Here is a 14,500-nt window from a genome sequence, read left to right as displayed (position 1 = left end):
CATGCCAAATGCCACACGCTAATGGTTTAAGTCCAGTTTATGCACTGGACCTACAGATTAAAGTGGAATCCGAACCAAATGTTCCTCTATCTGGTATTGAATTCGGAAGCCTTTGGTTACATGTCGAAGACGTTACCACTACGCCATCGGAGAGGCAACGGAACGCCTTGAGAAAGAGACGAGTGAAACCATATTTGGCGTAAATTTTAAAAATAAGACAATATTTTGTGGACACAGTTTCGAACCGTGGGAGAGGCATTTTTTGTCCCATCGTCCATTTCACGAGTTTCTAATTCTTCCTCACCGACACGATTAACGCCAGTGGGAGAAGAAAAGCGAAGTAAAATAACTGAAACAGAAATAAAAGGAAAAAGCGAAACAAATTTTATCCATAATATCCTGCAGTCACTTCAGTCGTGTTCAAGGAATCCTACCTTTAAAGAGAGCCGTGGCCTGTAACTTGTCTTTTCCCCTTCCTTTGTGCTCTCGATTCCCTCTGTCACGATTGGTCTAAAACTAATAAATGCCACGTTAATTAAACAATCCAAACAACGAAACAATGCACAATCAACTGCTCAACATTCCATTTTTTTTCGAATCGGAAAACAATTGAGATGCTGTAAAATGAAGCAAGATGCAGTAAAAAACTGGGAATTTGTTACGGTATAGAATTAAATCGGTGAATATGTTCCATTTGATTGGATTTTTGTTATTTAGTGTCACTATTCTTTCACTTTTGGCAAATAGCGACGATGAAGATGAGTAATTAGTGATGATATGATGACATTGATTAACGGACACTCACCAAGAACACCCATGGCCAAGCCGAGATTCGAACCAGGGGTCCATGCTGTCGTAGCGCGCTGTTATAACCACTCCGCCACGGAGGTTGGTTAGGAGTGGACATTATACCATATTTTGTGTGCGCAATTGGGATCAATCAATGGAATGACTAGGCATATTATATTATTAATATATTCATATCATAGTATCACGTCATATTATTCGGCACGAAGTAACATCAGAGACATTCAATCTTGCATTATTGCCTTTCGACTATTTCTTCGACTTCAGGTTAATAACATCAATAAGATAAATTATGAAACAAATGATAATGAATGTGGGATATTGACAGTTATTTCGAATTACCTGACACAAGCAAAATTAAGCAGACTCAGTGGGCAAGCTCATTAAGTGGTCAACCTTCGATCTCGTCACCAAAGTTCCCGGATTTGAGTACCGTCCTTGTCACAAGTGTTTGAGTATTTCGTCATTAATTTCATGTAATGGTCACTCTTCCGCGACTAGGAAGAAAAGTGATGTTACGTAACAAAACTAATAAAAATAAACATGATAGAAGAGTACTTATTTCATCTCTCACGAAATCTCCTATAAAACCGGGATATATGAAATATATGTATCTTCACATACTTTTTCGATTTCTATATTTAACTAGCCGAGACCGAGAACGTGATAGCAATTTTCAATTCGAGAAACCGAGAGACGGAGACACTGTAAAGTCTTGTTTCTTTCTTGACATCTCCCTAATTGAGTTGTTGTTCTGTTCGTTATTGGCTTTGTATTGGCAATTGTCATTATTCTTCCCCTGTAGGTAAACCATAACGACGATTTATGATGAAATAAAGCAGATAAAAAGGCAAGAACAAGAAAGCCATGCCTGCCCGGGACTTCAACCCAGAACCTTACGTAACGAGATTTGAAATTCTGGAGAAGGCATCTGTGTTTCGCTTGGCTTTATCTTTCCTCAACTTCTGTTATTTTATCATGCACGTATAATTAAAATGGATCTGAGAAAATATGTTGCGATCCATAATTGTGTTGGTTTTTGTATGTGGTTGAACATGAAATTTTCTTACACTGTGACAATTTCTTTTGTAGTTTTTCTGCACAGATAAGCTAATCTGGACTGGACCTTCAGTTTAAAATGACATACGAACTACTACGTGCATCCACCGTGTATCGAACCTGGGATCCCTTGCTTATAAGGTGACGACGTTATCATTACACCATCGAGGAGGCCCCGTGAGAAAATATTATTCACTCGACCGATACAATAATTTATTTAAACATTTACATTTTCGTTTTCTTCTTTCATTTTGTTAAATACTCTTCTACGACTCTTTTTTTGTCTCGGAATTTCTTCTTGTTTCAGGAAAAAAAAAATAATACATGCAGGCTGTATACCCCCCCACCCCCATACAAATAGATAGAAAGCTCACTCTCGATAACTAATTTATAAATAACGTAACCATTAGGAAACAATTCGAACGTTAACTGATATAACTGCAGAGGAAGCAATACTTACAGACGCTAACGAAATATCTATTCTTGTATAAGCTCACAGGCAACAGGTATCTGGTGAGTCATTCACTCTTGCTAACTACGGTCGAAGGTCACTGAACCAAAGGGTGGCGAACAGGCGTCTGCTCTACGAAACTAGGGTTAGCAGACGAGCCCCGTGTTCCTGTTATCAATGACGTACGAAATAAGGAGGAACACAGCTTTCATATCAAACTAGACCTGTGTTTTGGTCCCGTTATTGCATGTAAAACACTTTCTCGTCGTAGCCTTGAAGGCCTACGTAAAGGCTTCTCTGCAAGAAAGATATCTTACCATTGAGGGGAGGAAAAGTGTGTGTGTGTGTGTATCGAGGTCCTTCAACTTTCGTATTCTTCTTCATTTCAGAACGCGTGCTCTATCGTCGATTTATTCTAATCTAGCCGTTCTAGGTTTTAGGTTCTGTTTCTGTTCGGTAATTTCACATTGTCTTCCTGCTTATGTTATTCGCGACGAAGCTTCTGGTTTCGATAATCTGGAGGATAACGGGATTGTTTTGTTTGGTTGATTTGGTGTCTTAAGTCCACTTTATGCACAGTAAGACTAATCGGGAATGCACCTACAGTTTAAAGTGGTATCCGAACCACTATGTGCCTACACATTACTTTGTTGCTAGATATTTGCATGCTAAGATGTAGGAAATGCTACATTTTCATTGTGTGGAATTAAGATTTATTTTTGATACGAAGAATCGGAGAATGGAGTAGTGAGAAAAATATCACCTCACATGTTTGAATTATAGCCCCCTCCCCCCCCCCCCCCACACACAGGATATCGGCCGTGGTTTTTATAACGAAATATAATATGGATGAATTGTGTCAAGAAAAACTGGAGCCTATTCACATCCCTACGGAACTTGGAAGAAAGTCCACGTAGAAATTAGAAAGTTCTGTTCCGACAAAATCGGGACGTATAGTAAATGAAAAAGCAAAGTGCTACCTTGTGCTTTGCACCAAGCCATGAAGGCGTGTAGGGGGTGCGGAGTTAGGGTCTCACACTTTCTTGTTACGGCCGAAGGTGGGGATAATGTGATCAGCACCACACCCCTGGCCGCCTTTACCCCTTCCCCCCACATGTTTCCTACAGGTACCCACTTTATACGACGCTGGGTGGGCGCCGGAGCCACTTGAACAGGTGGACAAAATTCCAATTCTCCCCAGTCGGAGATCGAACTCAGATCTCTCGCATGGTAATCAAACGCCCTAACGACTGAGCTACTGCGGCACATATAGTATAGTAGCCTTTGTAATTAAGGCAATAATTATTTTAGCGTTTCGTTCAACGGTTTTAGGGGAATCATTTTCGGACATAGGCAAACTCTTGTGGGTTCTGCGACCTGGCTTGAGAAAGGCGATTTTATGACGAACAACATTCCACCTAACAAGTCACGTGACTTTCCTACATTTCCTGTGTCTGTTGGCTATTGCATGAAAGACGAGTTGCTCCTTGAGACAGACAGAATCACCCGATCACCTAAAGGTGCAATGTGTGTTGCCTACCTTTCCGGCATTATTTACTGCCATTAAAGTCTTATGGGGAAGAACTTTTTTCCACCACTGTACTTTTCAAATAAATGAGATAAAAAGAAATAATAATAAACTAATTTAACCTGAGATGAGAAATAAAAACTTCTAAAAGTAAGAATACACCTGGCTCATATCATATCATAGTGTTTTTCAGAACAGTCAGATCTATCTACTCTTAGGCAGTGGCGGCTGGCAGCTACAGACATTCGCTACGAGACTCGTCGGCCAGCGGCCCGGCGTCAGCGCTTGTATTTCCCGGTGAACGGGGTCCGCGACAGTCGCACGCTACAGTCTGTTTCTTTGCTCTCCCTGCCTTCGCTCTCTTTCCCTTTCTGTTAACGTTGCAGACTGACGCAAGTATAATCCTCCCTCGGAAATTGTGTCGTGTCCGTGTGTTGAAGAATGTGGCTTAATATGGCACCACAAAAGTTTACATTACAACAAAGGATTTTGGCTTAATATGGCACCACAAAAGTTTACATTACAACAAAGGATTTATCTTTTTATCTTGTTGAGTGTTACTTCGGAAAGAGGAATTGTGGAGAAGTGCGACGACGTTTTGCAACGAAATTTCCTGGTGTCCCCGTTCCACATAGGACCACTATATTAAACATCGTAAAAAAAGTTTAGAATAACAGGGTCAGTTCTGAATAAAAGTGGAAAGAAAAACCCACGTGTACTTACTGAGGAAAACTCGATGAGACAGGACAAAGGTTAGAACAGTCTCCTCGGAAATCTATCCGCCACCTCTAGCAAGAAACTGATGTTTCAAAAACCCTCTAGGTCCCCCGATTTGTCAGCCTGCGATTTTTATTTATGGGGAAATCTAAAAAATAAAGTATACAAAGACAATCCGCACACCATCCGTGAGTTAAAAGAGAGTATTGTACGAGAAATCGGGAGAATTATAGTAGACGAACTTGCACGTGTAAATGCTGATTTCCTTCGGAGATGCCAGGAATGTGTTGCAGCAGAGGGACATCATTTTCAGCACCTTCTATAGTCAAGGTTAGTACACAATATGAAAACTGTAATTTTAATAGCAGACTCTACCGACTGTCGCGGACCCCGTTCGCCGGGTCGCTTGCCGCCGAGTCTCGTAACGAATGTCAGGGAATGCTCTGTAGTATGATGGGTAGTGCCAACGTGATCAAGAAATCGAAAAAATTTCGCTAGCATATGTCATAGAAATCTAACGAAATAGGTAATTTTAATGGAACTTTGTTTACTAAAATTTCAGACAAAAATTCAGAGTTCCTAAGTTTGGTTTATTTTACTTCGCATTTGTACTACTTTTGGCTAATCGAGAAGATAAGGATGAGTGAACACTCACAAAGAACACCCGATGCCCAGGCCGAGATTCGAACCCGCAATCCCTGGCGTCGTACCATGCTGTGCGGAGGTCGGACAGAGTTTCTAGGAAATAAATGCGACTATTAAAATTTCGACGCCTGTCATCTTTACCCTTTTTTTGATATTTTTAAATAGAATTGATGATTAAATCTGACGTGGGACAGCCAAGTTGTTTAACTTTTAATTTAATATCGTATAGTACCTTGGAAAACGGTGTATGTAATAATGGTCTAATCTGACTCATCTTTACTAACTACCCTTCCTTTCACACATCATCGGACACTTTCACTTTACTAAAAAGAAAAACACTGAACAATTAGACACACCGAGTCGATCACGGTTATATCGCCTTGCTTTGTTTATAATTTGCAACCCCAGCACGACAGACGGTACATCAACGATCGGTGTTACAAACAACCGAAATATGATTATTTGCTAAATGAACTGTAGATCTACAATTTTTAGAATCCAATGCAAGAAATTGAATTATATCTCCAAGTGAAATTCTTATACTGATAGATTTTCCGTGTGATTTTTCACAAATATTAAAAGTAAAAAATCCCCTGGTAATGCGAATTCCCTTTGATATTTAGGCAATTCTTTTGTACAGAAAATGTCTTCAATGTTGTCAACGTCAGTTGCAACACATGAGTGTCTGTGTGCGTGTGAGCAAGGGATATATCTTTTCTTAAGGAAGAAATCGATAACAAAAAAGTCTGGATGGCTCTTTAGACGCATCTATCTAAATGGATATATAAATTTGGAGAAAATATTACGTTCGTTCTTGCCAAGTATGCAGGAAAGTATCTTTCTCGCGAATTACTTCTCCAACGAGTATTACAAATCGGTGAGGATTAGTCACTTCTCTGTGAAGTTTGCAGCTATGTCAACACAATGCGAAAGCTCTCGCGTCGTGCCAGCCGAAAAGGGGCACGGCTGGTTGTCTTATGGCTACCAACCCCTCGCTCGTTAAGTGTTGAGACTTTTTCATGTCTCCGCGCATGCCTCTGCGCACAGGCCAGACTATGCTGGCCCAGAGCAAGTGAGAGAACAACTGGGGATGCGGCGCAGGAATTGAGATTACGAGATTCGAATCTCCTCGTTCGTAAATGTATTAATTTAACTATATTTTGGCAAAGCAAGTGCTTTTTCTTTTTCTGAGGGTAGAGCCATGGCACGGCGGCTCTCCCCTTAGAGCCGCCGCTGCTCTTAGGTGGGCAGAGATGGGCAGACACTCCCACCTTTGCCCACCCCAATCAGTAAATTAATACTTGCATTAATAAACTAAAGAATTACAATTTGGTCTGCTCATATTTTTCGTGGGAGTATTGTCGGTTCCAGAAATGTCCACCAATTCTTTTTCCGTAAACTTTACTTGGATACTATTCTTTTACATTCATTTACCGAAGATTCTGATGTGGATTGCTCTTAAATTAAATTAATTTTAGTTTCTCTTTCAATTACACGTACTTTTTCTTTGTTCTGAGAAATCTGAAGGGAAAAGAGAAAAATAAAGGAGATTGCCAAGAAAGAGGGACGGGAATAGAGAAGCAGAGAGACACTATGGTATAGAGAACATCCGTTTTACGTGAGCAGTTGTAAAGGGTGCGAGAGATAGTAATTGCATTATTATTACAAGTCCGCATAATTTACACCCTACCCACCCATTGAAACTTTCTGACTTTCTACCTACTGTATCGCTAAATTATAATATATCCCTCTCTCTCACTCGCACTCAGCGACTGGCAGTTTTGGAAAATATCAGAAGGGCCGGGCTATTAGAGATAATTTTTTCTCACATCTGTAAAAACTTTAACTAATTTGCTCTGCCTTTCATCCAAATACGGTGGCTCAGTCGGTAACGCGTCTGACTACCATGCTAAAGGTCCCGGGTTCGATCCCCGGCCGGTTCAAATCCGGGAACTTTTCTAACGGTGGAAGCGGCACCGGCGCTGGGGGAAACCCTGGGGGTAAAGGCGGTCAGGGGCGTGATGCTTTATCACATCACCCCCACTCACGACCGGATCAAGAAAGTGTGGGGCGTTACCCCCACACCTCCTATACGCCTTCATGACGTGGTGCTATGTACAGGAGAACACTTTACCTTTTACCTTTTTTCATCCAAACGCTGTCCATATACTGTATTACTAACTCCACGGGTCTGCTATACGAAGAAGGATGTGATTATGAATTTGAATTGAATAGTCTGACTAACAAGATATTACAGGGCGATTACTTAGTTTTTTTCAGGTTTTAGGAAGTTCCTGGACATAAGTGTAATTTCAACAAAGCAGATAAGGATTTATGGCGTGAGAGCGAACTGAATGGGTGTTTGAAACTGAAATAATAACTGACTTCTTTAAGGTAAATGAGAGGTAGATACGAACAACAGTCTACCCTCGATAAATCGATATCTGCCAGTTAAATTGATTACAATTACTTGATTACAAACGGTCCCTAATGATATTTTGTTTTCTTTCCCTTATCAGTTCTCGCCGAGTTGTGGCCTATAATGGACAGATGCACGGTGATAGCGAAGAAGGAAGTGTTGTATTTGGGTCCGTTCGGAATCGCCTGCTGGCTGTGGGGATCCATCTTCATCGACAGGTTGCAACCTGACAAGGCTCGGGAATCCATCAACAAGACTGCTGCCATAATCAAGGACGGGAAGGTAGGTGCTACCGAAACAGTAGCGTTCAGTATCTCCTATAATGAAAACAGAGCTAGAAAAAAATATACGGACAAATAAAGATTAGTTTTATCTATCATTGTAGAATATTTTTTTGTCTGTAATATTTTCCCGTGACGAAATAATATGGGCAAAAAGTCAAAACTAGTGCACTTTCCCAATATCGCGGTCAAAAACACAGCTTCGATTATAAGGGACTTTTAGTGTGTTCATTAGGAAGGCAAGTTCAACCCTTTCTAGCCCTATTTTTATTTCCAAACTTCTGTTTTACTGCGCTGCCCTTGTGCATGTTGTATTTCACCTAAAAAAAGAGAACACATGATATTTTTGTTTTCTCTTTTGAGGATAGTATTGGGGTTTAATTGCTCATGCCAAGATAATGTTATTTGATTGTACAGCATTGTCTAAGAGTAATTAATATCAGTTTGGTAATGGTGGTGTGAGGAGGAGCAATTTGAATACCAATTTTTCCCCAGTTTGAAGCTAGTTGCCGACCTCCGTAGAGGAATGGTATTTACAGCGTAATACAATGACGGATGTCCCGGGTTCGAATCCCGGGGTGTTCTTTGTGAGTGTCCCTACATCACTTCCATCATATCATCACTCATCTTCATCTTCGTGATTATCCATAAATGGCAGTAAAGTGGACAAACCAAACCAATCAATCATAGCAAGTCATTCGTAAGAAACTGCAAATTCGCATGTGAAAAAATAGTAAACAACAATTGTAAATTTGGCACTTCCTGATTGCTTCTCTGTGTGAAGGAACAAATATAATGGTGGCATCCTCAGTATCGGAAAGATCTGAAATTTCTGGAAGTTATTTATTGAAAAGAATATTTCATGTGTATGGCATACTTCGTTTTGTAAGCTAAAATCAGAGAACTTGGAAATAATTTTATTAACACTATACACAAAACTCTAGGCTGCCATCTTGGTAAAGAGCATCATCATAGAATAAGTACCAATTCAGTTTGATGTGTGTTGGTTACAGATACATTGCAAAACATCTTTTGAAGTATGATGTAATGTACCGGTTTTCATGGACTGTGATTGTAAAACACTATTCTTCATCTCCATTGGATGCACAGGCAGAAAAGCAGTGGATATGTTGAAAAGGCCAAAGGATCCTCGGTAGAACTGCTCTTGTGAAATTACAATTTGTTCATGCTTTTGGTAAATTCTGTCGTTTCCTTTTGCAGATGAGGCTCTTGGTGTTCCCAGAAGGCACCAGGAACAGCAAAGACGAGCTTCTCCCCTTCAAGAAGGGTGCTTTCCACGTGGCCATCGAGGCCCAGGTGCCGCTGCAACCAGTCGTCGTATCTCGTTATAGGTTCCTTGACCTCAAGAAGAGGAGGTTTGACCCAGGTTGGTTATTGACTTTCGGCTCAGTCACTCTGCATTGACATTTAGACAGTTGTCCAATAACTATGTAATTTAAAGCTTTCAATGATGAGTATGTGTTACGAATGCTTCCTCCTCAGTAAAATGCAGGCTTTGGTCATAACTATCATCGGGTGTCTCAAAAAATGGGGCACATCACAATTTATTATTGGCGATTTTGTCACCAATTTTTTAACAATTGTTTATCGCAGTGTTTACACTGGAGTATATAACACATGTATGTAAAAATGTAGTCATATGATTGAAAGGTTAAGAAGAGAAAATTTCCTATTGGGAAAAATACTAAAAATCCTAAACCTTACAACAGATCTTGAAACGACCTTGGCATCGTGTATTGCCTTTTTGTTTTGACCATTACCCGACTTCGTCAAAAAGGAATCTTTATAATGTATATAAATTATAGAAATTTTCACTAATATGAGTGAATTGAAAGACATTTATAACTTTCTCGTCAACATCAACAAAGCGTACTATTTAAGGTATAATGAAAGCAGAGGTTATTTTTTTAAATTTGCACTTAACTTGGAGTTCACTTGTTACAATAGTACGGTTATCAATTACCCAGTTTAAAATTAATTTCTGGTACTGAAAATTATTGATGAACAATAAAATAATCTAGGATAATAGATATTGTATTCTGAGACTGGTGGAAATGTTCTTGCTCTGTCGGAAACTATTTTAAAAATGTGTATAACCTTTGAGAGAAAATCCGTGGAGGTGATTGATTATCCGACCTCGGTCTCCTGAGAGGTAGGGGGTGCCGGGAGATGAATTCTAACTGTAACTATTTTTTTTTAGCTACTTTTATGTAAGGTACAAAATACTTAAACTGGCAATCCTTACCTAAAACAGGACTGTATTCTCCTATTTTTAATGTTAAGCAGGAAGCATTTTTGTTGTTCGCCGGCTGAGAAATTGAATCGATTTTAATAAAATATTTTTTTTCTTTCTTATTTTTACTTTTATAACCTTTATTTCTTAAGGAACAAGTTATAATTTTTCTTACTTCCCTTCCAGCGATAAATACGATCAACATATTACCTGCAATACCAACCACAGGTCTTGAGAAGGATGATCTTGAAGAACTTATGATGAGGTCAAGGCAGGAAATGAACGCAGCTTATGTAAAAGTTTCCAAAGAGATGCTCAATGAGAATAACTCGTGAAACCAAATTTCAGATCTATATCAAGTGTCATATGAAAGAGGAGCTTAAGTTTTGGTTCCAAAAATTTCAAGTTTCTATATTCGTCTATTCAGGTTGAATGAATGAGGAACATATTTATGTGTGTTTGATAACACAAAATTCCAGCAGTAACGATATGATTCGGCATGTTAAATATGTTGTTTGGACGTTAAAGTAGTTAGGTTATGTTGAGTACAGGAACATGTGGTGGAGTTTCGATGCGAGCATTCATACATTTCTTATTCGAATCTATCTTCAAGTTTATTTTTCAGTGTCAATGCAGAAGCCGAGTAAAGGAATCTGACACTAGTGATGTTTCATTTATTGAAACTGTGATATGTATAAACTATATTAGCATAACTCAACATGACTATGAGTTAAGGCATTCCATTGTTTTTAATTATTTTGTTAAACGTTACCTTACAAGAGTGTTTGAATTGATGAAAATTGTGCAAAAACTCTTACAACATTCCAAGGAACTTGAAATATCGTTCTGCAGTTCATATTTCTGTACAGTTCAGCCGTTTTTCTCTATTTACACCTTGATCCAGGAATAAAAAGAGATAATGTTAATTTGTAATAACATGAAGTGCAGTTTTTTCTTTATGGTGCTGTATTATAATTATGAATATATTGTCCAGAACTGGTAAACTGTACTATACGTAGTAGCATTTTGTGTATCGGTACGTAGACTATACAGGAAATATGGAATTACAAGTAAATATTCATACAAAAATTGAACAAAAATCTCATCAAAATATTAATATTTGTTGAATATAACGGTTTGTATCAAATGTTTAATTTATGTTAAATGCAGCTTGTGTGCTCATGTGGAACAAATAAGTTTATTATGGCTGTGAACGTTTGGTTCCTGGGCCTTATTGAGTTGTTAGAAATTATACACATGCATCCTTCGTAAAAAACAGTGCTATATCATGGTTAATACGTAAGATGTTCCTGTACATGGGGAAATTAACCAGTGCACACTTTTGCAATACAGAATGTACATATATATAAAGGTACTGAAATTGTTGAGATGTATGTGTATTTAATGTTTTGTGGATTTTATAACGAATGTTTGTTTATGAGGTCATAATGAAACATGTTAGTGACCCAAGCGAGTAATGATGTATAGGAAAAGAGGTATCTTATTTTTTGCAAAGATATTGTAAATAAAAAATTGAAATTGAAATTTTTTAACATTTCCTTTAAAAATATACAATCTTTTTTAGAGGTTTTGACACTTAACACTAGAACAGAAATTATAAGTTTTATATAGTTCCAGTTTTGAATAGTTGTTGCCTTTCAGGTAACTCCGTTCCTTTTTTTAAAAAAAAAAAAAGTGAAAATCAATTTGACATAACTGCCTCTGGCTGATCTTGTTTTTTCAACGTAACAACATTTATATACACACGGTCACAGAACTAGTCGGACAAGTAAGAATTTCCGGAAAAAATGGTAACTAACTGCAAGATATGTAAGTAAAGTTATTATTTATTTCAAAAATCAAAACAACGAAATAAACATGTAATGAAATTTGCCGCCTGGTTGAAAAAATAAAATAAAAATGTTGTCGCTAATGAAATAAAAAGAAACACATTTCTGAGAACCACAAAAGTATTCGGACACAGGCCAAAACATATCACACTTTCAAACAAGAAACTTAATTAATACCTTGTGGGTATGTCCTTTATTTTTAACACCTCCTTTGGTCTATTCGGCATACTTGCCACGAGATTTTGCATGTAATCCACAGACAGTTTGGCCCATTCCTCCCGAAGCCTGCATTTTAGGTGATACTTTGAGTCGATCGGGGATTTCCTTAGTCCATCTTGAATTTTATCCCACAAGTGCTCGATGGGTTTAATGTCAGGGGACAGGAGGGGGATGAAGCACTTTGGTACAATTATACAAAAGCCACATCTGCACAATATGAGCCGTATGCTTCGGGTCATTGTCCTGATAGAACATGAACCTATCAGAAATTCCCATTTTTTGGGCACGGCTTTAAATTGGCCCGTAAAAGTTGAAGATATATTTCCTTGTTCATAGTATCTTCAATAAATACCAAATTGCCAATACCACTCGCTGACATGCAGCGTCAAACCATAACACTCCCAGCTCCATGTTTAACTGTGGCTTGCAGGTTTTCCCTTTTAACTCTTCCTTGGGTCTTCTCCACACATACGACCGCCCATCCGAACCGTGTAAGTTGAACTTTCTTTCATCGGCAAAAATTACGATGCAATCAGCCCTCACCCTTGTCAGCGTATTCGTTCGCGAAATTTAGTATTTTCTTTCGATTGATCTTGTTGACAAACGGCTTTCGCTGGGACACACGACCGTGAAAATTGGCCCTCCTTAGCACTCTACGAATTGTTTCCGGACAAACTTTCTTTCCTATCCCCGATTCCACTTCGACTGCGATTTGGGGAGCACTTGTTTTAGGATCTTTCTTCACTTTTCTCAGAATCACAGCCTCTTCTCTTTCAGAAAACGTTTTAGGACGTCCGGTGCGAGCACGATCTTCAAGTCTATCTTTCTTGTTAAAGCGTTTGATAATGTCAAATACCGTGCTCTTCTTCATCTGGAACGTTTCTGCGATCTGCCTGCAAGTTTTTCCTTTCGCATGGTGGAAAACAACAAGTTGTCGCTGCTGAAAGTTGCTTTTCTTTCCTCTTCAGCCCATTTTCCTTGAAATTCTTCACGCACTGGAAGAACAATTTTGCCTGTGCATCAGGTGGGCAACAAACGTGAATCTCAAGCGTAGCTTCCGCTTTACAACGCCCTCTGTTATCGCATTCACAGACATTTCTTCCATGCGTACCGATGTCCGAATACTTTTGTTGCACCAACTTTTCGCGCATTGGGAATAAATAAGATTGTATCTCTTTCTATGTCAATCAAAAAAGGGATATTTAATGATGTTTATATCTTCGTAAGTCATACTTCATCACTGGCCGATCTTCATCTTTCACTAACTTATTTTTACACCAGATGCATGGTAAAATAACAGAAATGGATGGGTGTCCGAATACTTCTGTAACCGTGTGTACATACTTAACAATTACTTTAGTAACTGAGCTCCAGTTTGTATGTGCGTGCTCATTTATAAATGAACATTTAATATTGAATTTCCCAGGAACCTTTGTGACAAGGAGCAACATCTGATTGTTCTTAACATCCAGTGAAGATAGTGGGTGACAGTTGAAACATTCATCTGCCTACCCTCTTCCTCCCAAACATCATTATGTAACAGCCTTATGCTGTCACAAAGGTATGAATGGGGTACTAAACAGTTCACTTTTTTCTCTTCTCAGCACTCATTTTGGGTGACGTTTTCAGAAAGCACTTACATGTCCCTATACAGCACAAATATCCAAGGATTATCCATAGAATATCCACAATGTCCAGATCAGATCCGTGGATATTATGGATATCAATTGGACGTCCATGGATATACGGTATGAGAGGTGTGGCTAGAAAAAACCGGACTGTTGCTACAAAATCTTTTATTGGTTATTTTGTACAATATGAACATTATCCCCTTCAAAGTACTCCCCTGCACTACAGGGGCGGCGCCAGAAATTTTCGACCGGGTGGGCAGAAGCTCCATCCTGATAGATTAGGGTGGGCAGTATAAATGTAAGACCATGTATGTGTACGTATGTATCCCCCTCTCTCTTACACTCCCGATTTTCCTCTTACTTCTTTTCCCTTTCTTTGTTTTTCTCTTTATTCTTTTCTAATCTATTCTCGCATCTTGTTCCATTCCCTTTCGGTTTGTCTCTGATGGACACAATTATTTCAAGGAAGTGTTTACACATGCGCAGCCATACCCCAGCCATACATTCTAATCACATTCTTTCATGCATGTTAATACAGTGAAATAAATGTGAATTAGGTTTAAGCTTGTGTTGCAAATACAAGGCACATACTTGATTTTATGTATTCGGCGACAATGATAGAAAGTGTGATGGTAGACA

At 38.8% G+C, this 14,500-nt stretch overlaps 1 protein-coding gene across 5 annotated transcripts in view; it reads left to right on the top strand.

The window, feature by feature from the left end:
• LOC145998919 (1-acyl-sn-glycerol-3-phosphate acyltransferase alpha-like) overlaps positions 1 to 11,706 on the top strand; it is an 80,552-nt gene extending 68,846 nt beyond the window's left edge. For all 5 annotated transcript variants that reach the window (XM_083135688.1, XM_083135689.1, XM_083135690.1 and 2 more), the window contains 3 exons: positions 7,727 to 7,908; positions 9,129 to 9,294; positions 10,348 to 11,706. In XM_083135688.1, the coding sequence (XP_082991814.1) occupies positions 7,727 to 7,908; positions 9,129 to 9,294; positions 10,348 to 10,496 (497 nt within the window). In that variant the 3' untranslated portion in view covers positions 10,497 to 11,706. The remainder of the gene's footprint in view (positions 1 to 7,726; positions 7,909 to 9,128; positions 9,295 to 10,347) is intronic.
• Positions 11,707 to 14,500: the final 2,794 nt, after the last annotated feature.

The sequence above is a fragment of the Lepisma saccharinum genome, chromosome 14, assembly GCF_977018435.1.
Source record: "Lepisma saccharinum chromosome 14, izLepSacc3.1, whole genome shotgun sequence".
NCBI lineage: Eukaryota > Metazoa > Arthropoda > Insecta > Zygentoma > Lepismatidae > Lepisma > Lepisma saccharinum.
This window is presented reverse-complemented; position numbering and strand designations above follow the sequence as displayed.